Raw genomic sequence first — 22,126 nt, forward strand, 5'->3', positions numbered from 1 at the left:
AAAAAAAGAGCATGTTGATAAATCATATGAGGTTATAAAAGCGAGCGTTTCCTCCAGGATAATGTGAATCTATACATCCAGAGAGGAGGGAGAGAGAGCAGCCCCATGCGTGATGACGATGTTTGGGTTTGACAGTGAAAACCAGGGATGCTGCTGTTTGTCTCCTGTGTTGAGACAAATGTGCAACATCTTCTTCTGGGGGACGGCGAACCCTGCGACAACAATAGCGGCCCACACTGATCATTTAACAAAGTTGTGAATAATCTTGGCCTTTTTACCCCACGCCGTCAGCAGCCATTAGTTATGATCCATAGGGCCTCCACGGGAGCCCACTGATCACTCATAGCCTGATTGATTTAGACAAATACTTTTTTCTCCCTGAGTGAGAGGTCGAGTCGCTCTCTCTGTTAATTGAAGATAACAGAGTGGCAACAATGGCCGCCGTAATAGAATGAGAGTTTTGTGATTATCGCTGCAGAAAGAAAAGAAAATAAAGAAGAAGGGGAGGAGGAGGAGGAGGAGGTGGAGGAGGAGGAGGAGGAGGAGGAGGAGGAGGAGGACTCTAATTAGGAAGCGGGGCGGTGTGGAGGCTGTGGCCGGCAGGCAGGCGACAGGCGCCGGGTCCCGGACAAAAGGCTGTCTGCTGCCCTGAACTCCCCCCTGCTTAACCCTTTAAACCGAGATACACACAGTCCATCACACACAATGATGCATCGTGCTCGCTCTCTCTCTCTCTCTCTCTCTCTCTCTCTCTCTCTCTCTCTCTCTCTCTCTCTCTCTCTCTCTCTCTCTCTCTCTCTCTCTCTCTCTCTCTCTCTCTCTCTCACACACACACACATTTTGATACAAAAACATGAGGACGATTGGGGAAAAAAATACATAAAATATATTTTTTTTTGACAGAAAATCGACAGACATATTGTTTTACTTTAACACTATAATTTATTACACATGTGCACACCATTTACATCATGACACAATTGTCTTACTGAAGAGTGTATTGGCCTCTTCTGAGGATATACAGAATATACAGCAGTAAAGGAGGTAAAAAGGCCAGTTTACAGTGTGTGTCCGGCTGCAGAGGATGTGTGTGTGTGTGTGTGTGTGTGTGTGAGCGCAGCAGAGAAAGCTCTTCCTATAAATACTTACATCACTGGGCTCCTGCTAAAAATACCGCCGGGCACACAATACTAAAGGAAACACCGACTGACTGAGGAGCTGCTCGAAATAGAGCTGGACGACACAGACTCAGACTGAACATAAATAAAAATGAACCGCTGCTGATACTGTCACTGCTCCTGTCTCCATACAACTAATAATATCCAGCCTGTCACTGCTCAGACTGAGAAAAAAAACATGTGTATTGATACCTGTGGTTTTTATGCAACACGTAAAAAATCACTCACAAATTACAACCATCCGATTTAAATGCATTGTAATAACGTAAATTTAATCCAATAATATTATAATTTCAAATGTGGCCAAACCAACGGCATTTTTCCTGTTAAACATTTGTCCGACAGAGGGCGCTCCTGGCCCACTCGTATATGAGTGTGTGCGTGCGTGTGTGTGTGTGTGTGCGTGTGTGCGTGTGTGTGTGCGCACGTGTGTGTGTGTGCGTGTGTGTGTGTGTGTGTGTGCGTGCGTGTGTGTGTGTGCGTAGAGAACTTTAAAAAAATACTTCAAATTTAAACAGCTGCTTTGCAATAATAATAATAATAATATGATACGCACATTTTCAGCACAACGATTTTTTATTGAAATTGTGAGACAATCAAAAAAAAAAAATACCCGGACAACCAGCATAAACAAGATACTTTCATCTTTAAATATATTTATGAATAGATATGAATGATGCGCCCACAGGAGGAATTGCTTTGAACGTCTCCTGGCTGGAGTGAAGTAACCTGAGGTGTTTTTGAATCCATGTGGAGCTCTCGCTCTGTTCCTCTGTATTTGTCGGTGGATGCAGACACTAAAACATGGCACACACGTCTCCTAAAAAACCAGCGATGCTTCATACAGTTCGTCAAACCAACAAGCGCTAAATAGCTTTAATTTACAGTATATGGTCATGTAAAATGAGAGGACAGGAGCAGGCGGAGGGGAAAAAGCAACCAGTTAAATTCGAAATATATACACGCTAATATACAGCCTTGAATAAATTAATACCAATTGCATATTCTTGGATCTTAGCTTTATTTACAGATTTTTTTTTTTTTTATTCTTAATTACATAAATATTTCAGAAACATTTTTTTTTTCTGGCATGAAATGAGAAGCGGGTTCTTTTCTCTCGCAGACGGAACGTTTCACTTTCCATCCCTTTGAAATAATCAGGCCTGGAAAACGAACACAGTTTTTGGATGCAGCTTGAGATCGACCCGGTGCTTCAGGTCCACCACGGTCCACACGCACTCTCTGCGGTGCGCGGCGCGGTGGAGCTGCGGGCTCTGCGGCAGGTGACACCGATACGCGGTATCTGCTCCACCTCTGCTTTAGAGCACATGATACACCTTTGATCCTTTGCATTATTTGCTGTAGTGGAAATGATCAGTGTCTCTGTCTCTCTGTGACACTTCCTTCAACTTGTATTTCAATAATATTTGAGGATTATTCAGCGTTATACTGTCTTTATTCATAATTTGCACTTTTAATTTATGTAGCTTACTTATAAATTATTGTTAATTTATGTTTCATTCCACCGATATAGAAATGTACTCACTTTCCTGGGTGGTCAGCCTGCTAACTCTAAACACTGGGATTTAAGGGTCTGATATAGTCCAAATATTTTCTGACATGCTTTTCCACTCTTTCAACAGGTCAGCTCAAGAGGAAACCTTCAATACTTGTGAATTCAAAAAAAGGTTAAATTTAAGTATATGGACTAAGTTTCATTCAATCTGCAGCTTTGTTCCAAAAGAATATCAGTAATCAGCCTTCACTGACCCTTGTCGGTCAAACCCTCATCCCACTCTCTGTAATGTGCTGTACAGGACATATGCACGTATAGTCCTCTGGTATTCAAGCCAAGACATTGTCCTAAACAGGGACTCCTCATCACTTGGGGGACTCAGCAGTCGGGGAGGACCCCCTCTGGCCCTCCAGGCCGCTCACCAGTCTCTGGATACTTTGCAGTTCATTCACTGAGTCCTTCATGGCGGTTTTGGGGGATGCGTCCCTTCCACTTGACCCTCCTGTCTTGTGTTTGCTGTGGTGCTCCGGGGCCGGGCTGGCCTCTCTGCTGCCCGGTTTGGAGGATTCAGAGCCTGGGTTGAGGCTGCTGGGCAGGCCGCTGCTGAGCAGACCGGAGCCCTGGGACAGCGACACCGGGAGCTGGTAAGGGTTGAAGCGGAGCCGGGGCCGGGACGAGGCCAGGAAGGGATTCCTGGAGAGAGGGTTGGAGCTGCTGGTGGTGGGGAGGGCTGAGGCGGACGCTGCTGCTGCAGCCGCTGCCATGTAGGTGTAAGGGTACGGGAAAAGACCCCCGAATGGAGGCATCGGGATGCCCTGCAACACAAAGGGGAAAGATGTGAGTCATAACTGTACACATCACTATTTCCACTTGAGTTGTCAAATAATCAAATTAGGAACATCCAATACAATCACAACAACAACAACCAAACAGATTGTTCCCTCACATTGTTCAGTTCAGATCTTTATGGAAACAAAAGTCAGATCTGTTTGAGCCTAAATTAGTTTTACTCTTTTCACAGAAGCCTGACAAAATGTGAAAAACCTTTCTTTGAGGACTGCACCTATTATTACATCCTTATCTTTGAGTAAAAATACAGGTTTGCAGGCAGCAAAAACATGAAATACTGCTCTAATACTCAAATAAATTTTCAGCACTAAATTAAACACATCTCTGACTGAAGTATTTCTGATGCTGTACTGTGCACGGTGTGGTTGTAATATACACAGGTCTGGTTTTTAAGAAGTGACACCTAATACTGTATAAACGCTCCCTCTGAAACGGCGGCCTATCTGTCTTACTGACAAGCGCTCGGTGCTACAGGTGTACAGGCAAACTAAATCATTTTCTGACTGGATGACCTTTCTTACCTGTGAGGCGAGCATGTGCTGGGACAGATGGAAGGGGAAGGGGTTTCCTCCCGTGCCCTGGGCGGAGAGGCTGCCATTTTCCAAACCACTAACAGAGGCCAAAAGATGCCCCATTCCCATAGCAGAAAAGGCTCCAGGGCCCATGGCAAACTGCCCGGGGTGAAACAACAGCGGTGATCCGGCGTTCAGAGGGTTAAAGAACTGCTGACTGTGCAGGCCAGACAGAGCCAGGCTTTGTAAGTGGCCTGGGCTGAAGTGCGAGGGGCTCTCAGTCTGGACCATGAGAGGAGAGAACGTGTCCTTACTGGCACTAATGCCTCCTGCCTCTGAGTCCTTTGTCAGTGCATCTGTGGTGTCCTTCCTGTGCCTGCTCTCTGCTTTGTCCTTCTCGGGGTTCCTTATACTGAATACGGAGTCATCCTTCTTTTCTGCACTGGGCCTGTCCCGCACGCGGTCCTCACACCTGGAGCTGTAGGGGGACACAGGTTCAGGACCTGGGCTGTTGGAGTCACAGTGCTCGTCAGGCTCCAGCTCCTGCTCACTGTCAGAGCACGTTTTATCATCTGCAAGGAGGGAAAAAACAATGTTCAACTGTTATTCACCTCATCACCAACTATTGAAAAAATACACACCAGTAATCTACACACACACACTTGAGGGTCACCCAGTAGCTTGGTGATCGCATTTTAAATGTTGATTTAAAACATTATATTTTTAGGAGTATAGGCTTGTTAGTTGAGTGTGAGTCTGCAAATATCAGAAAAATCTGAACAATCAAATAATCAATTATAACACTGTCTAGGATTTGTTATTGAACTCTGTTATTCAATTCTTAAACTAAGGGGAATAAAACAGAGGGATCGGACCAACTTAAAATAAACTCAAGTAAGAAATATCAAATTAATGGTATTAAAATATCTCTAACCCTCATGAGAGTTTTGTATATAGGACTTTTAAATTTAAATATGTCTCACTTTAGTCAAAATTCAGGTTTACATACATGGTTGTAGTTACATAATAATGTGTTTAGCTACCAAACACTATAAAGTGGGCTTTTAAAATTAATTATTATATTTATACCTGACACTCGCATAAATTCTATTAAATTACAGTAATTTGATATAATTAATACATTTATACAATTTGGATGATTCAATTTAAATGTATAGGTGCATTTCAAAAAAAGGTTCCAGCTAAAGCTCCAGACGTGCCCTCACCACACACACCACCAGAACTCTTATCTCACCTCGACTCGCTCGGGTGAACCTCAGCGGGCTGGAGCCGTCGCCCAGCGGGGAGTGGACAGTGTCCCTGCCCGCCGGAGGATCACTGGAGGAGGCGTCCGAGTCCGCGCCCTCCCGGTCCGCCTTGCACTGGTCCTCGTACATCCGCAGCGAAGGCATGGTCAGCTGTTTCCTGTCATAATAATAATAATATTGATTAATAATAATATGGATTATTATTAATAATAATAATAATAATTTGGGGAGTTTCTTTACATTGTGACACCATGAGCTTGTAAAATAAAAAGATGGTGGACACACACACACACACACACACACACACACACACACACACACACACACACACACACACACACACACACACACTGATGTTCGCAGGTGTTCTGTCCGTTACCTTTTCTCTCTCCTTCCGTTCCCCGTGTCTCTGAATCCTTTCGCAAAAGGGTTGTTGTCGATCTTCAGCTGCGTTATCTGTCGACACACACACAGACACACACTTCATGTTAGAGCCCTGTTAGACTAGGAGCCACAGCTCCAGTTCTTTGTCTCCACCTGGCCCACATGTAGGAAAACAACGTGCTGCAGAACCGTGTTGGACCGGAGCCACGGAGCAGAGCGCGGCTGCATTATTAATAAAAAGCGTAATGATGGGGCGTTATTCTCATTGGCCCCTAGAGAGAAGATCTGCCACGAAATATTTCTTTGTGGGGCCACATGAGCCTCGGTTCCCCCCAGAAAAAAAAAACCGAGGCAGAGGGAGCACTACTTGAACAGATGACTATCTTATCAATAATTAATAGTGTGGTTTGGATCACTGCTGCTCCGCGATATGTCCTGATGTGGAAGACGCCGGCTCGCCCCCGGAGACCCCCGGTGGCCCTGGGAGAAGGCGCTCCGGGCCTCGGCCACATCTGCCCGCTGTGGCTGCAGGGTGACCAGGCTTTTAAATGGCCTTGTAATCGATTGTGACTCTTGGTCATAAACTTTTACAACGAGAGCCCACCCCACACCCCCACACACATTAACCCGACCCTCCTGGACACGAGCTCCAATTGACTCCGCGGAAGAGGATCAGGAGTGAGCTCATACTAATAAACACATGGCAGATACCGCGCAATAACCCGCATCTTGAAAAGGTCAAACATTCTCCTGAACCCAAATGGGGAGGTCACCGGGGTCACCTTCTTTAAATAAAAACTGATAATAATAATTAAAAAAAAGGGGGAGAAGTGTGAGTCTGAGTTCGAGGCCGTGCACCACAACAACACTGTGCAGCATTTACACGCCCAATTTATTCACTTGTGGCGAAAAGGCAGGAGCTCATTTTCTACAGCAGACAGGACACAGGTTGGAAACTCCTCGGTGAGAAACACACGGAGCACTCAGCAGCCCGGGAGGAACAGCAATTAAATAAATCAAGTGGGACATGGGAGTCCTCTGCAGGGAAATTAGGCGACCTACAAAATCAGATTAAGTCTTCGGGGGCTGGCGGTGGGGGGAGGGGGACGCATTGCATGTAGGACATTATTTTTTTTGCAGCAGAGCCACATTGCAGAGAGGAGGGACACACACACACACACACACACACACACACACACACACACACCTTGTCGTTCTGATACGCCGTCACGGCCACAAACTCGGTCTCCGGGAACACGTAGGTCCGGAAGGTGCTGTAGGGCAGCTTCAGGATGTCGTTGGCCCGCACGATGTGGAACCGGGGCTGGTACTTGTGCATCGAGTTCAGGATGGTCTGCTCCAGTAGACACAAGACACACAGGGAGAGTGAGCTTTGCGGAGAGGATCGCGACCCGCCAGGTCTCCTCCACGTTCCCAGTGTACACAGGGAATGTTGACGCGGATCAGCCTATTGTTAGCCGCTGTTCTAATTGCTGTGTAGGCAGACTTGTGTGTAATTAGTGCGGAGCAAAGTGAAAACCCGGACCAGGCCACACATGGTGTCACCAGGGCTCAGAAGCACGGCGAGAAAATCATATTTATATATTTATATATTTATGACTTGATCTAATTCCTAAAGCGACACATTCCCACTCGATTATTCATCTGAATTTCACCCACTGCTCATATATTAAATCTATTATGTTTTACATTACAATAAAAGGCTGTGAAGATTTATAATTGCTATAATAATTAAACATGTCTTCTTTCATATAACTACAACACAGACACGTGGGAAATATCGTAGCCTATAATACAAGGTACAAATATAAAATAATATCAAACATAATATTTAACAAAAATCCACAACAGACCTAATAGTAGCCTATGCAGAAAATAACAACATAATAACATAGATACATATTATATATAATTTAACACAATAGGACCATATCATAGTCTTTATTCTACTTTACTATATTATACTATACTGTGATTTTGCATGCTCATTTCACGTCATTTCTGTCGTTTGGTGAGACACCATTTAATCCTCCTTCCTTACAAACCCTCAGCTCAAATGGGTTTTATTTACATGTTAATCTGTTATTATTTATATAAAATTATTTAATAATTCCCAATAAAAGCCACACAATTAGCAGGCAGGGGATGGGGGGGGCAGCCTGCTCTCCTCACACAGCCCCCGAGCTGCAGCAGAGGTAAATGATAATATTGTGGAGAGCTCAGAGGAAACATAAGCTCAGTGTGTGTCAGTGGCGGTGCGAAGTCAAGTGGTGACAAAGTGTCAACAGCTCCAGCAGCACCAGCATGAATTCATCTTTAAACCTATAGAACACACATTTTTATTATTGGCTATATTTTCGAAGGGTGGAAAATAAACCGCAGAATATTATCGCCCACTTGTTTTGCTTCATTATTTCCCTGAAGAAGAAGTTTTGAATTCAGCACACGAGCTCTGATTTATTCATTCCCTGTTTGTTTTTTTTTCTTCTTCTTTTTTCCTCGCTGTGTTGCACTATTGTTTTGCTGACACTTAGCCTCACACTCCTCATCAAATTTTCATCTGAACCTGAAAACACCTAAACACACAGTTCGTCCCGGTCTGCGTCCTGCAGACACCTCCCGCGGCAGGGCCACACGGGCAGGGACGAGTCGAGCCAAAGGAAAAACTAGTTATACTCACAAATCCGTGTTTGTCCGAGATGTTGTTGGTCAGCTTGAGTTTGTGGAACGCAACAGGCTTGGCCATCCACTGTTCTCCGGTGGCCGGGCTGTCCGGGTGGATGTACATCCTCTTGGGCATCTCCGGGTCGGCCTTGCCCGCCACCATCCAGCGGGAGTTGTGGAACTTGTAGCGGCAGTCGTCCGCCGCCACGATGTCCATCAGCAGGATGTATTTGGCTTTTTTATCGAGGCCGTTTATCCGCACTTTGAACGGGGGGAACATCCTCCTGCACGGACACACACACACACACACACACACATGAGGAGTCAGCACACAGAGATTCAAACTAAACACAGGAGCAGATCCTCGCTGGGAGAGGAACAGGTCCGACACTAGACGCGCTGAGGGAAAACACGGGGCTCTCACAAGTGGAAATATTCGAATTGTCAGAAATTATTCTCCAGTCGTTGCACGCAATTAGGCCACAGTGAAAAGTGTATGTGTGTGTTTGTTGTCTCTGTCAGCCTGTGTGTGTGTGTGTGTTGTCCAAGGCTACACTACAAAGCTGGGTCGTATATTTATGAGGACGTTGGAGCTTTTTGAAGTGACAGTGTGTTTATAAAAGCCAGGAGCCTGCTGCCTCAACACAATGCAGTTTAAGAGATAAAAACTAAAGCTCGGCTCATGTTTCCCCTCCAAAAAAATATCCCTATCATTCCCCTTTGATCGGACTGGACAAACATCCCAAAATATCCAGAAATAACATGGAGGTTTATTCACAAGTGAAGCCGCCGAAATTCTGGCCTGGGACTCCAATTGAAAATCGATATATTTATTGCATAATACGAGGTGAAGAGATGTAATCGCTGGAGTGTTGTGCAGTTGTCTTGTGTGTTTTAATTCATGCACAACAGGCTAATAATCGGCGGTGGAATAATAATAATATAGCGAAGGCCTGGCGCACAAGCTGCCACTGAACAACCCGAGTAAAGGGATTTCTATCGGCTCTAAACTTGTCCTATGTTTTTTAATCGCTGCACATATGTCGACAAATGTCCAACTTTTTTTTGCAAAATAAAAAAAATGTATAAAAGAGAGGAAAAATATAGTTCTGGCTGATTCTTACCGTCCGGACTTGGTAATAACCATCTCCGTCCCGAGCTTGTGAAACTGGTCCCAAAGATCCTTGGCTTCCAGTGTAACTTTGGGGTCGTCGTCCACCTCCTCCTCGGGCTCCAGGCTCTTCATGCTGCGGAGGTGAGCCGCCTGGTGGTGGCTGAGGGCCGGGTGGAGCACAGCCTCCGCCGCCCCGGCCAGGCCGTGCTCCGACATGGGCTTGGTGAGCGCCCCGGGAGGCAGGCTGAGCGCCGGGAAGAAGGACGGCTGCGCGGCCGCGAGGAAGGCGGACATGGGGAAGTCGGTCGCCCGGTGTGCGTGGAAAGGGTGATAAGCCATTGCAGTCCCTGTGAAAACTGGATCTCTCATCGGTGCATCCACAAAAAACAAGTGAAAAAATAATTGAGAGATATCTGAGTGGTAGTTCCCCTCCGAGCTGGAGCCGGGGTAGGTCCGCGCCGGGCGGGCGGTGGATGAGTGTGGAGCCGCGGAGGAGAGTCAGATCAGGAGGAGTGGTGCGGTCCGGGCTCGGGTTCCTGCGCCGGGTTCCTCGGCGGCTCGGAGAGAAGCGAGCGGTGCTGCAGTCATCCCACACTGACTGGAGAGATGTGGCTCCGTTCACTGCAGATCTGTGACTATCTCACATGTCCTTCCTGCCTCCATCCCCAGCTCTAATGAACCAAGCCCCTTTGATTGCTGATTTTACGCTTTCTGGACCAATTGCGGGCCCCTATAGGCGTGGTTCTGACAGCTCCGGCCAGACTCTGCGAGAGGAGGGGGGGGGGACAAGAAGGTGTCGGAAGCATTAGCAGTAAGAAAACATGTCAACAGGATAAAATATTAACCAATGACAGGAAAGATCGGGGAAATCCCACCCCCATTTCCACAGCCAAACACCGGGTCAGCCCTCAGTTCGTGGCCGGTGGAGGCATCGCTCCTCTCGGCTTTGCGTTTTTTAACAACGTCGCCTCCGGAGAAAGCAAAACCTGTCCACTGTCCTAACACTCACCTTTACAGAGAGGAGCAGCTCCACTCCTCCACCTCCTCCACCTCCTCCTCCACCTCCTCCACCCCTGTGTGTCAGAACAGCCCGGCACAGTCACTCCTCCACCCGCAGCTCCTGCGCTACAGTCCGGACAAGCTTCCCCAAGCAGCCGCTCTCTCTCTCTCTCTCTCTCTCTCTCTGGCTCTCCGGCTCTCTCTCTCCGTCTCTCTCTATAACAACAGACTCGTTCTGACTCCCAAGTTCTCGGCTGTTTTGACGTGAGCCCGGGCTCTGGTAGCCGGGTGTAGCTCGCTCTGCCCCGGGTTCCTCAGAGCTCTGTGCCCGGCGCTGCGTGGAGGAGAACCCAGATGAATGAGGATGAGGAGGATGAGGATGAATGAATTCTGAGAGAGAGAACACTCGGGGAGAAGGAGACGCGGTGAGTGCTCACTTCTCTTCCTTGTTCGGGCTGCGCACAAAGTTGCATTTCTCTCCCAGACTCCGTGGCACGGTTCGATCTTTACTCGGGCTAAACAGGAGGATAAATAGTGGAGTGTGTGTGTTTTGAGGTTTTATTATATTCTTCTGCAGGGCTGTGCGCCTGTGTGAGATTTCCCCTGGTGTGTTTGTGTGTGTGTGTGTGTGTGTGTGTGTGTGTGTGTGTGTGTGTGTGTGTGTGTGTGTGTGCGTGTAGTTTGTTTCCACATCACACACACACACACCCGGCGATGACATGATTTAGTGCCCGCTTGTGAGGACAGACCGGGGCCGTGGAGCCGTGTGATCCCCGGCAGGTCGGACCCAGTCAGACCCGGGGACGGAGCGGGACTCCTGGAGCCACTGGGGGGGGAGGAGGGGAGGAGGGGAGGAGGGGGTGAGGAATCCAGCGCCGCGGCTCCTGGTGAACACGGACTCAGTGTGTGTTGAAGAGCCGCTCGGCGCCAGTCGGCTGATGCGCCACAATAAGAACAAGTCTCTTGTCTCTTTCCATTTCCCCTGAAGTCCTGCATGTGTGTGCGCGCCCCCGCGGCCCCTCGGCAGCAGCCTGCTCCTCCGCGGCCGCGCGCCAGGACCCCGGGTCCGAGGAGAACTCCGCCACAGAAGTCATGTCGACTCACACTGAAACAAAAGTGATTCTCCGTCTAAAGGACACTGTCTGACACCAACACACATTTCATACTAACACGTGTAACTAAGCTCCGACCGGCCATAAAACTGTCCTCAATAATATTAGTAAAAATCCTTATTACTGAAACATATTATCAATTTAATGGTTACACAACTCACAGAGTAAACACTCAAATGCACACACTGCTTCAACAAATATAAAGGTGTAAAAAATAATGAATACTATTTTAAATGATATCCTTAAATGCGAAGCCACAACAACCTTCCAGAGAGTCGGACACAGCAAGTTGTGTGATTTAAGAGCATGAAATGTGTGCACGGTGTCTCCGCGGTGTCACACACTTGTTGCTCGGCTTCCATCAGAGTGAGACAGCCATGCGTAAAGAGTGCAGGCCGGACAGGGAGCAGGGAGCAGGGTACCTCTGTGAAAACACTGTGTCCATCCAGGCCCATGCACACACATCAGATCAGACACCAGTGCTCCCAGTGTCCCCAGCAGCAGCAACCAGTGCACTGCCCCAGCGAGAGGAAGTGTGTTTCCATCCAGGTGTCTGAACACCGGCTCCATGTGTGAATGTAAAAAAGCATGAAGGATGTTTTCCACGCACTTGACAGTTTCCCTTCAGATGCGCACAGTGGTTTGTATCTGTTCTAATTCTCCCGGACAGCTGACTGGTTTGGAATGCTGCAACTGGAGATTTATGAAATGACAGGGAGCGCAGTCAGACGCTCGGAGCCGCGCGTACGGAGCTTTGCATGAGACAGGAACAGATTAGCAGCACATGGAGGAGCTGGATAACTGTTTTTCAACCGGAATATACTCAACTGGGTAATTGTATCAATAATGCTCGTGCCAATTACTCACCATTTATTTGTTCTGTGCCCTCAGCGGTACAGAAATCTCCATTACGCGCGATTTAAAAGTCATTAGGTGGAAGGAGGACTGGGCTGCATGTATGAAGGAGCAGCGTCCCGACAGATGAACACAGGCCTGGGCCTTGTGTTGGTGAAACACACACATGGACATATGCTGCTTAAAGGCTGGGTTTGATGAGGGGAAGAGAGCATCAAAGAGTGGAAAAGAAAAATGCGCAAGTTTGGCAACATTCAATCGCAAAGTTTTCTTTTTTTTAATCCTTGACTTTTTTTCCTACGTTGCTAATTGCATAATATACAGATAAATTAAATTTTATGCTGACATTTTTAATTATCTTAACCCCAGAAATAGGTTCAAGTAAAATAGTTTGGAGGCTTAAATTTGAGATAATTGCGCACAGACTCGCCAGCCACACAGTCAGCTGAGGAGTGGACCGCTGGCACGGCGCTTCTCCACCGGTGAGAAGTGGACTGGAGTTTGTGTGTGTCCTTGACGCGTCCTCTCACAACAACACAATACAGGTGCACGTTTGCAAATGTGCGTCCGCAGCGTCTCCGCCTTGGATCTGGCCCCTGTGTCAGTGATCCGAGCCAGAGACGCTCTAATTACAACATAACGGGACACTTTTCACCATATTCTATAATTGAGTATTGTTATTTTCTTCTTCCCCTCGACATTGTTCCTTTCTTCCTTTCATCGCTCCATCTTCTCCTCCCATCTCCCTGCATCATCTCTCCGGCTATATTTAGCGGCTAGACTGAGGCCTTGGCGCCAGACCGTTTAAGACCTGTCAAAGTCCCTCATATTTCCCCTTGTCACATGGAAACCCGGCGACCAGCGGCCCTCTCCACCTCCTCCTCCTCTTCTCCTCCTCCTTTTCTCTTTCCTCCTCCTCCTCCCTCTGCTGCAACTACTGGCAGCCCTCCTCCTCCTCCTCCTCCTCCTCTCCTTCATCTCCTCCACTTCCCCCAACTCCTACAGTTCACTCTGCTAAATTAAACATATCAGTTCTCACTTGTAGGAAAAGCAAAAATGTTTCCCCAACCCCTCCCCAGGACACACACACACACACACACACACACACACACGCACGCACACACGCACACACACACACGCACACACACACACACACACACACACACACACACACACACACACACACACACACACACACACACACACACACACACACACACAACCACACACACACACTATAGTATCATAGTATCATCTTATTTGGAACAATACAGTGACCGGGACAGCAGCTCCGCTATAAGACAAACATTTTTCCGGACTTGACTTCGTGACAAACTCAATCATAAAGTACAACCACTCATCTCCAGTTACCTGGCAGCTCTGGAGCCGCTTTGCCTCCTCTGCTCCCGGGCATGTGTCTGAAGTGCTGCCGCGCTGCTGCACGGAGGCTGGAGACGCGTCTGACGGACAGGTAGACCACCAAGTGGGGGCGCTATAGTGAGCCAGAGAGTGACAGAGCTGTCACATGCACGGTCACAGCAGCAGCCACCTCCACAGACACCGAGCTGATACACCTCAACGTGAGAGTTTCACTGTTTGCATCGGAGACATGCCAGGGATCATTATATGTAGGATTGTGTTATAGGTTATTAAAGTTTGGAGGAGCCTCCGGGAACATGCACTTTACACTCCGTTGCAGGGATGTGTGTGTGTGCGTGTGTGTGTGTGTGTGTGTGTGTGTATTCATCCAGTGATATATAATAATGACAAACACAAATATAACACATATATAACAAATATATCAGTGACCTTAACTATAATAATTACTGCGTTATAACAGGCGTCCTCTGTGCGGCCTCCTGCAACCAAACACCTGCTTTTATAACAACATCCAACAGCCGTGATAGAGAGATTTGATGCTGTCGTGTACGTGCATTAAATGTTATATTAAAATGAAAAAATAATTAAATCAAATTCGATTCACAATATTCTTAAAAATCAAATAAATGCACAAATCCTGACTTTATAAGTGCCCCACGATACTGAAAATAGTTTTCTACTTTGAAAAAATCCAGAGGCCTCTGCACAAGAGAATTAGTCTAAAAATAGATTTATAATTAGTGGATTTTTAATAAACTGTTGGATATTGTTTTATATTCTTCCTGCGTGTTCGTTTCATTCCTTCTGAGATATTTTTCTAGTGTCGAACTAAACTGCGCATTTTGGAAATAGATTAATTTAATTTGCGCAAATCGCAAATCCCTCCCTTAAATAGCTGAGTTTATATTTGTGTGCGCATTGTGTGGATGATTTGTGTGCTGAAAGTGAAAATGAAGGAGAGGGATCTCACTCTGTTTGTGTTTAAACTCAGGGAACATGAAGACAGCGGGTTCGATCCAGCTGAAAATATCCATCATGTTCCTCACGTTGTTCGTTGAGACGCAGTGTGTTAAAGCGGAGCTCCGTGTGTTTGTGTGTTTTACAGATGTGTTGACAGCAACTGAAGCAGCAGCTGCGACTCGACGCAGTGGAGGAGCCGAGGCTGATACCTGCAGGCCGCACACACACACACACACACACACACACACACACACACACACACACACACACACACACACACACACACACACACACACACACACACACACACACACACACACACACACACACACACACACACACACCATACCTGTATAACCTGCCACGCAACAACCACATTTAAATTATACACTCAAACTCATCTCTCTAAAATGTGAAAAGAATAATACAATTTTATCAATGACTATTTAAGATGCAGTTGCCTGACATTTTTCAATATGAAAACAATCCTGCAATAATTAAGTTTTAATTTTCTCTAATATTTAATTTGTTTTTAGATTCATGATGCTATATAACATGACATGAATAAGGTCATATAATGCAGTTGGTCCATAATTGTTCTGAACATAAAGTGGATGTATCTTCCATCAGATTACTTTGCACTCTGAATGAATATGGGCCCAATACAGGGAGAGTTGAGACCAAGTGCTCTGCTTCTGCACAGGTGAGGGTTTTATTAGCTGCTCAGTGAAGTCCAGAATATTTCAGCTTCAGCTTCAACATCATCATATTGCTTTAAATGTAATGCTACCTGTTAAATTCTAATCCTCCTCCGGCGACTCAGGACCAACATTACATGTTCGTGTCCAGTTTTCCTGTTTTATGCATGACATGGATTTTAGAAAGGCCTCGTATGAAAGGCCCAATGAGATATAGTTCATACTTGGTCTCACACAAACACAGTTTCAATGTTTATCTCTGAAAAAAATTTCACAAACAAATGATTGTAATACTGCATGTGCACATTAAAAAAAAAAACACTCCAGTGTTTCTGACCAAATCTATTCATTTGTTTTTAAATGTTTTTTTATTGTGGAATATAATGCAGGAGCAGGAGATGTACAGCTTCATACCGCGTAGTGTGTAGGACTAGTAATATACGAGGAAATATAGTATTCAGAGCAGAAACTTCAGAAAGGCTGTAGTTATATTAAAAGTTAACTTGAAGAACTTCAGTTGATGGGCAGTAGTTCCTCTCTCTCTCTCTCCCTCTCTCTCTCTTGCACTATCCCTCTCTCTCACAGGTAAAGAAACAAATGACATCAATGTAAAAAGTTAATTTTATGGCCACTTTCAAATATAATATATATAACTATAGTATTAATATTTTAATATAATAGTATATAATATATCTATATTCATTTATTAATATAAATATACATACACACATACAAATGAGAAGGACAACACTAGCAGTGTGTGTGAGAGAGTCTGATGGTACATGTGTGATAGTATAGTAGTGTGTGAGAGTATACTGGTGTGTGTGTGAGACCAAGTATGAATTATCTCTCATAGCCTCGAGTCACGAGCCAGTGTGGAAGTTCCGTGCTGCACCTTCAGTCAGAGAAAATCAACTGATCACTGGAATTATCTGCAGTAGAATGACAGCTGCTAATAACATGTAGCCCCACCATTACTTTATCACTGTTCTTAATCATGTATAGTTCTCAAGAATAATCCCTAAGACCTCTGAAAACGCACCATCATTCATTTGACCCAAAATGAACATGATCAGAGAAAATCATAAAAACATGAATTTGATAACAAGTCAAGACAGCACCTCACATTTAATTTTGTCAGGGATGAAATATATTTGTAGTCCAGGTCATACAACCCAATTGTTGTCATGGTGTTTCTTTCCTCTCACAGGTCTGGATGCTGTTTAAAGATTCAGTGTGAAGATGGTAAAATGTGGAGGTATCATCCAGGGTAAGTCCCCCCCCACACAATACACCATGACGTGACAAGTCTATTCATCCTGGTCACTGCAGGCTCCTCTTTTTTCAATATTATAAATGTAGCTGCTTGTGTGTCGTGTTTGTGAAATAATTTTTTGGATTTTTCTGCAACCAAAACGACAAATAAATACATGTGAATCCCTCATTGAAGTAGAATGCCAGCATGTATTATCCATTAAAAGATAATTCTGTAACATCTCCACTTCTAAAATCGAATTTCAAGTTCAGCTCATATTCTCTCTGCCTTGATTTTGCTGCTGAGCAGGATTGTGTTTGTCTGAGCTAAATTCTGATATTCCCATGTGGAGAAATCTGCCACATATAGAATAAAATATCAAAGGATATAATTGCACAGAAATAGAATATTTGGCGGATTTCTGAGTGAGTTGCAGGTTCTCATGTGAATGATTTTTTATGATTCAAGCTATAAAATATTCCAGAAGGATATATGTCAGATAGTGAGTTAGGACATATGATGGTGTGGATTTAATCTTTAATGTGTTGGAAACAGAACTGTTATGAAAGTTGTTCATTTGAATCTAAATACACAGTGTTTACCTCAGTGCTGCTGAATGAAGGCCACATACAGCAGGAAGTTTAGCTGCAATTAAAATCCAGCACAATTATACAAGTCGGCATCAACTATTGGTGCTTGCTTAGGATAAGAAGTAAAGGCACACACAGTCTCAATGAGATTCAAAGGTGATGGGAGAGGTGTTAAACCTCTGGGAATGATAGATGATGGTAAAGACGTAATGACCCCTGCCACACACAGTGATTAACAAGGTTTTCTTTAAGTCTACAACACCAGTGAAACACTGTGTGTATTACACACAAAGCAGCTTTCCTCTTATTTGCACACGCTGACCTATCGTCATTTAATATAGTCGAGGCTTAGCTGTGAACATGGAGCCTCTGATCTTTTAGTCAATAAATTGGAGTCTGTTCTGCTGAGCTGCTGCAGCATCAAACGAGTGTGACTCATGATATCTTTCCATTTCAAACATTTGAAGCCGTTAATGGAGCTAATGCAGAGGACGAGTGTTGAAGCAGAACTGAAATCATGTATCCGGCCTCGTCTGCGTGAGTGAATGAAACAGCTTCATGACTCAGTGTGCCGCCATGTTTCTCTTGTTCACGAGCTGCGACTCAACACCACCGCAGTGTTCCAACTCGCAGGTGGTCGGATGTCAGGACTCGGACACTTTAACGTTTGCTCCATTTACATTTCAGGGAGAGGATGCTATCATCCAGAATGACCTGAGTCTGTGAGGAGAGTTTTACTGTGCTAGGCTTAGACTCAAACAGGACTCGTCTTTCTCATGTGATGATATACAGCAGTGTCAACCTCAGTATCTTGGTTAAAAAGCTAACTGTGGTTTCTCCCCCATTCAATTCTGACTCAATGTCTTGTTGTTATAAAGTAAAACACTGTGGGACAGTTTTCAGGTTTTCACTGAGTGTTTCTCCTTGTTAAATGCAATTATTATTTATGACATTTAAGAAAAGATCGATAGCAGCCGTGATGATCATAGAGAGAATTTCCTTCATATTTATAATTTATGCTTGGGAATATATTGAACAATGTAAAATGTTTGCATTACCATAAATAAAACATTTGAAGCACCGACTGTAGTTTTCTCTTCTACTCATTGCATAATGCTGAACTGAGCTGAAGTGGCACAGACACATCCTGAACGCTGGAGCTTATCTCTTCATTCATAAAGGACTCTTCCACTATGACCTTCAATTAGCACATTGTGGAACACTTGTGTTTTTATGCATTCTCCCTGTTCTGCAGCTCACACTCTAACAGAAGTTTCTTTTAATACCAGTGACCAGAAACATGGGCACAGTGTTTTTTTTTTATTCCAAAACGTTTTAGCCATTAACTTGTAATAAGTCATTCATTTAATTGTTTGTTCCATTACAGCTCGGCAAGAACCCCTTTTTATTTTATGACTATTAGCTTATGAACACATTGATGAGATGAAATAAAGCACACAAGAAATAATCTAATTTGATATGAATCACTTCAAAGTTCCTTTGTTTAATATTTTACTTCATGAAAGAAAAAATCCTGCACGAGGTTTGTGCTGATTAGCAGAGAAACAAACACGTCCTCTTGCTTCTCCTCTCCCTCAGAACAAAGAGCCAAAGTCGGCCCGTAAAAAGTCCCTTTAACAACACTTAAGTGCCTGTTAAAAATATGGTACTAATTACCAGTGGTACTATGTGCTGATGGTCACTGCTGTCGTTGCAAACTGAAAAACACAATTAGAAGGAGAGCAAGAAAAAAGACAGACAGTTTCATTTCCTCCGGCTTTATTATGTTTTTACTTGCATGAATGCAGAAAAAAAACAACACGTCAGTATTTTTACGAATCATATCTGAGCGTTAACAACAAGCATTTCCCTCCTAAAGTTAGAACAAGTAGATTCATGCCCTCGTTCGGTGAGCGAGCCCGGCCATCAGTCCAGCAGCGCTCAGACATGTGGGATCGTGCACTTCTATTATCATTCATATCTGTGACTGGTGACTGTGTAAATAGTGCATTTAATTATTCACCAAGTCAAATAAACAGGCAGATGTAATTAATAAAAGACGTTTCTGATTATCAAAGTCAATCCCTATTTCCTACGGGCAAAGCTAGAACATATAAGGAAAATACAATTTTTTTTAGAGATCTCTAACTGGAGACAGGAAAAAAAGAATTTGGTCAAAAGTTGCTAATGTTAAAAAAATACAGCATGACAGCTATGCAAGCCTCTTTTGCTCTGCTCAATCAAAGTTTATTATCTGGAAAGGCTGCATGGGGAATATATCGAAACCATTTCAGAGACATTTCCCAACGACACTGTAAACATCGAAATTATTTCAGCCACTTAGTCATAGTGTCATCTCATTACTGCATCTTTTGTCAAATGTAATTACATGGAAATCAAAGGCATGAAAGACCATATTTAATCAAAAACATTAGTCAGAGGCCATGAGAGCAGCAACACGCACAGAGGGAAAAGGAGCTGCTACACGTCACTGACTGGAATAAACATTTTTCCTCTGCGTGCGCTCCCTTCTCTTATGGCTCGTCCAGACGACAGGCACGCCGTTAAACTTCAAACACACACGGAGAATGATGGCAGACTCAGGAGGGAGCAGACCTCAGCGGCAGAGGAGAAAAGGACGGCTGGTTTCTGAAAGATGATGCACCACAACAAGGTAACAAGCAGGGATTAGCTGGTTGCATACTAGTCTCTTATTAAAGTTCTAATATTGAAAATAAAGAAAGTCCCTCTCTGAACACAGCTGTTTGAAAATACTCTGTGATGAAACAGCATTTTATCTGTGATTAAAATTTCCTGCCAGAACCGATTTTGTCGCTATTAATCTTTGAAATTAGTTCTTTAAAAGTCTACAATAAATATGTGAAGGCCACAAATAGAATTTTCATTTTAGGGAATGATTGTGGCATTAAAACGGTCACATTTTAGATAATTGGAATTTTACAAAAGATACAGCTATTGGCAGCTTCAGTTAAAAATAATTAGTCTTCAAATCCAATCCAAGAAAATAAACTGTTAATATTGTATGTAGCTGGGATACCACTGATTTGAAACCAGCAGTATGAGGTGAGATAAACACTAAACACACAGAGGAGCAAATCCTGGGTGTGATGTGGTTTCAGTTCATCACACAGTGTGTATCAGTGAGATCCTGGGTGGGGGGCAGGCGGGGGGGGGGGGGGGGGGTCAGGTGGGCTGGACGCTGATGGGCCTCCCGGGAGAAGAGGTGGGATGCTAGGGGAAGTTGGTGGGGAAGAGGCTGAGCGGCTGGCTCTCGTTGGTGGGCAGGGGCGAGCGGTAGCCCTCGAAGTTGCGCGGGATGCTGCCGCTGGTGGAACCCGAGCTGTTGCTGAGGGTCTCGATGCTGCCTTCTCTCTGCAGCTCTGCAGAGAGAGAAGGAGAGAGAGAGAGAGAGAGGGAGATAGAGAGAGAGATGGAGAGAGAGGGAGAGAGATAGATAGACAGACAGAGAGAGAGAGAGACAGAGAGGGAGAGAGAGAATGTTCAGTTGGCGCTATCAGCTGGATCACAGGCGAATCAAACAGTGGACCTGCATACCCCCCCCCCCTCCCCCCCTGTCTGTCTCCTTATTGTGATGGTTCCATGATACCCTGAATCCCATGGGAGTCACAGTATTTCAGCACAGGCTGGTTTGTTTTGTTAAAGGTTTTATACACTAGATTTAAACATATGACAACAACTGTTTTAGTGAACTCCTACAGGAGTGATGGCGTCCTGAGCAGATGTACATAAAAAAAGGGGGCGGAGTCCAACCTTTGAGAATTCTCTCCAGTGTAGAATACATGTTCTTCTGCTAATAAAGCTCCGTCAGAGAAGGACAGAAGACCAGAGTCTGTGTTATTCTGTCTGTTTGGAGGTGGAGAAGCCTGTTGAGAGCTTTGACTCCGAACTGGCATGTAATCAACTTGTTACACGTCTGTTTTCTTACGTGACCAGCTCCTGTGGGCCTGCCGATGGTAACTTACTGTTATGAATTAGTTCGGCAAACATTACCATCGTGGTGCTAATGGTTGTTGCTGGGTTGTTTATGGTTGCCTTTCCTGTGCACTGGGAATAACTTTGTTCGGTATCCCTCTCAGTGTGTGTTTAGGGGCCACTGGGCTTCACAACATCTCACTGAGCATTGAAGGGAGGGGGGGTGTGGCTGACATTAGGCAAAAACATTGATGTATATCAAATATGCTAAATAGATGTATATATAGCATATTAAATATTTGACAGACCTTCAGACACATATTTGAAGCGTAGGCTGATTTTGGTTTGGCTAAAAGGAAAGCTTCTCCAGGTTGCTCGTAGACCAGGGGTCGTTCATGTGGTTACTTTTGCACAACCTCCATGTTTTTTATATTAGTTTTGACGACACCTTTTGACTGGTTCGTCCAATCAGCTTGATAAACATGCAGGTTGGCACGACTTACACTAATATGGTTCCGGCAAAATGTGCCATGTTGTCTCATCATGTGATGGCTAAAGCACACGCAGCGCAAGCAGCAGAAGCAGAAGCTGGGATGTGCTGATCTACAGAGTTACTGTAATAGAATGAAGGCTTTATTACACAGACAGAACACAACAGTGTTGCTACACACAGAGTGAGGCCTCAGCGCCGCTATAAGAAACGATGTGTTGAAGGAGGTGTGTTGTTTCAGGCCCATGTGGGTCAGTCTAATTAATGAGGACAGAGGTCAAAAACCTGCAAATGAGTTTGTAGGACTGGGGGAACATTATCATTATG

The 22,126-nt window shown here is 44.8% G+C and overlaps 2 protein-coding genes across 4 annotated transcripts in view; both read right to left on the reverse strand.

Annotated features, from left to right (window-relative positions):
- Positions 1-1,735: 1,735 nt before the first annotated feature.
- On the reverse strand, positions 1,736-10,270 carry tbx2b (T-box transcription factor 2b). 2 transcript variants are annotated; one of them, XM_061072815.1, is made up of 7 exons: positions 9,517-10,270; positions 8,409-8,676; positions 6,915-7,061; positions 5,703-5,779; positions 5,311-5,480; positions 4,065-4,627; positions 1,736-3,509 (listed from the first exon to the last, which is right to left on the reverse strand). In XM_061072815.1, exons 1-7 carry the CDS (start codon positions 9,873-9,875, stop codon positions 3,060-3,062), a joined length of 2,034 nt encoding a protein of 677 aa, XP_060928798.1. In that variant the 5' UTR covers positions 9,876-10,270; the 3' UTR covers positions 1,736-3,059. The 2 variants fall into 2 exon arrangements, with proteins under 2 accessions (XP_060928798.1, XP_060928797.1); XM_061072814.1 differs by having other exon boundaries at positions 6,915-7,064.
- Positions 10,271-20,571: 10,301 nt separating this feature from the next.
- bcas3 (BCAS3 microtubule associated cell migration factor) overlaps positions 20,572-22,126 on the reverse strand; it is a 312,845-nt gene continuing 311,290 nt past the window's right edge. For both annotated transcript variants that reach the window (XM_061072808.1, XM_061072807.1), the window contains exon 24: positions 20,572-20,756. In XM_061072808.1, coding sequence (XP_060928791.1) covers positions 20,608-20,756 — 149 coding nt within the window. In that variant the 3' untranslated portion in view covers positions 20,572-20,607. The remainder of the gene's footprint in view (positions 20,757-22,126) is intronic.

Source organism: Limanda limanda, chromosome 6 (assembly GCF_963576545.1).
Source record: "Limanda limanda chromosome 6, fLimLim1.1, whole genome shotgun sequence".
Classification (NCBI taxonomy): domain Eukaryota; kingdom Metazoa; phylum Chordata; class Actinopteri; order Pleuronectiformes; family Pleuronectidae; genus Limanda; species Limanda limanda.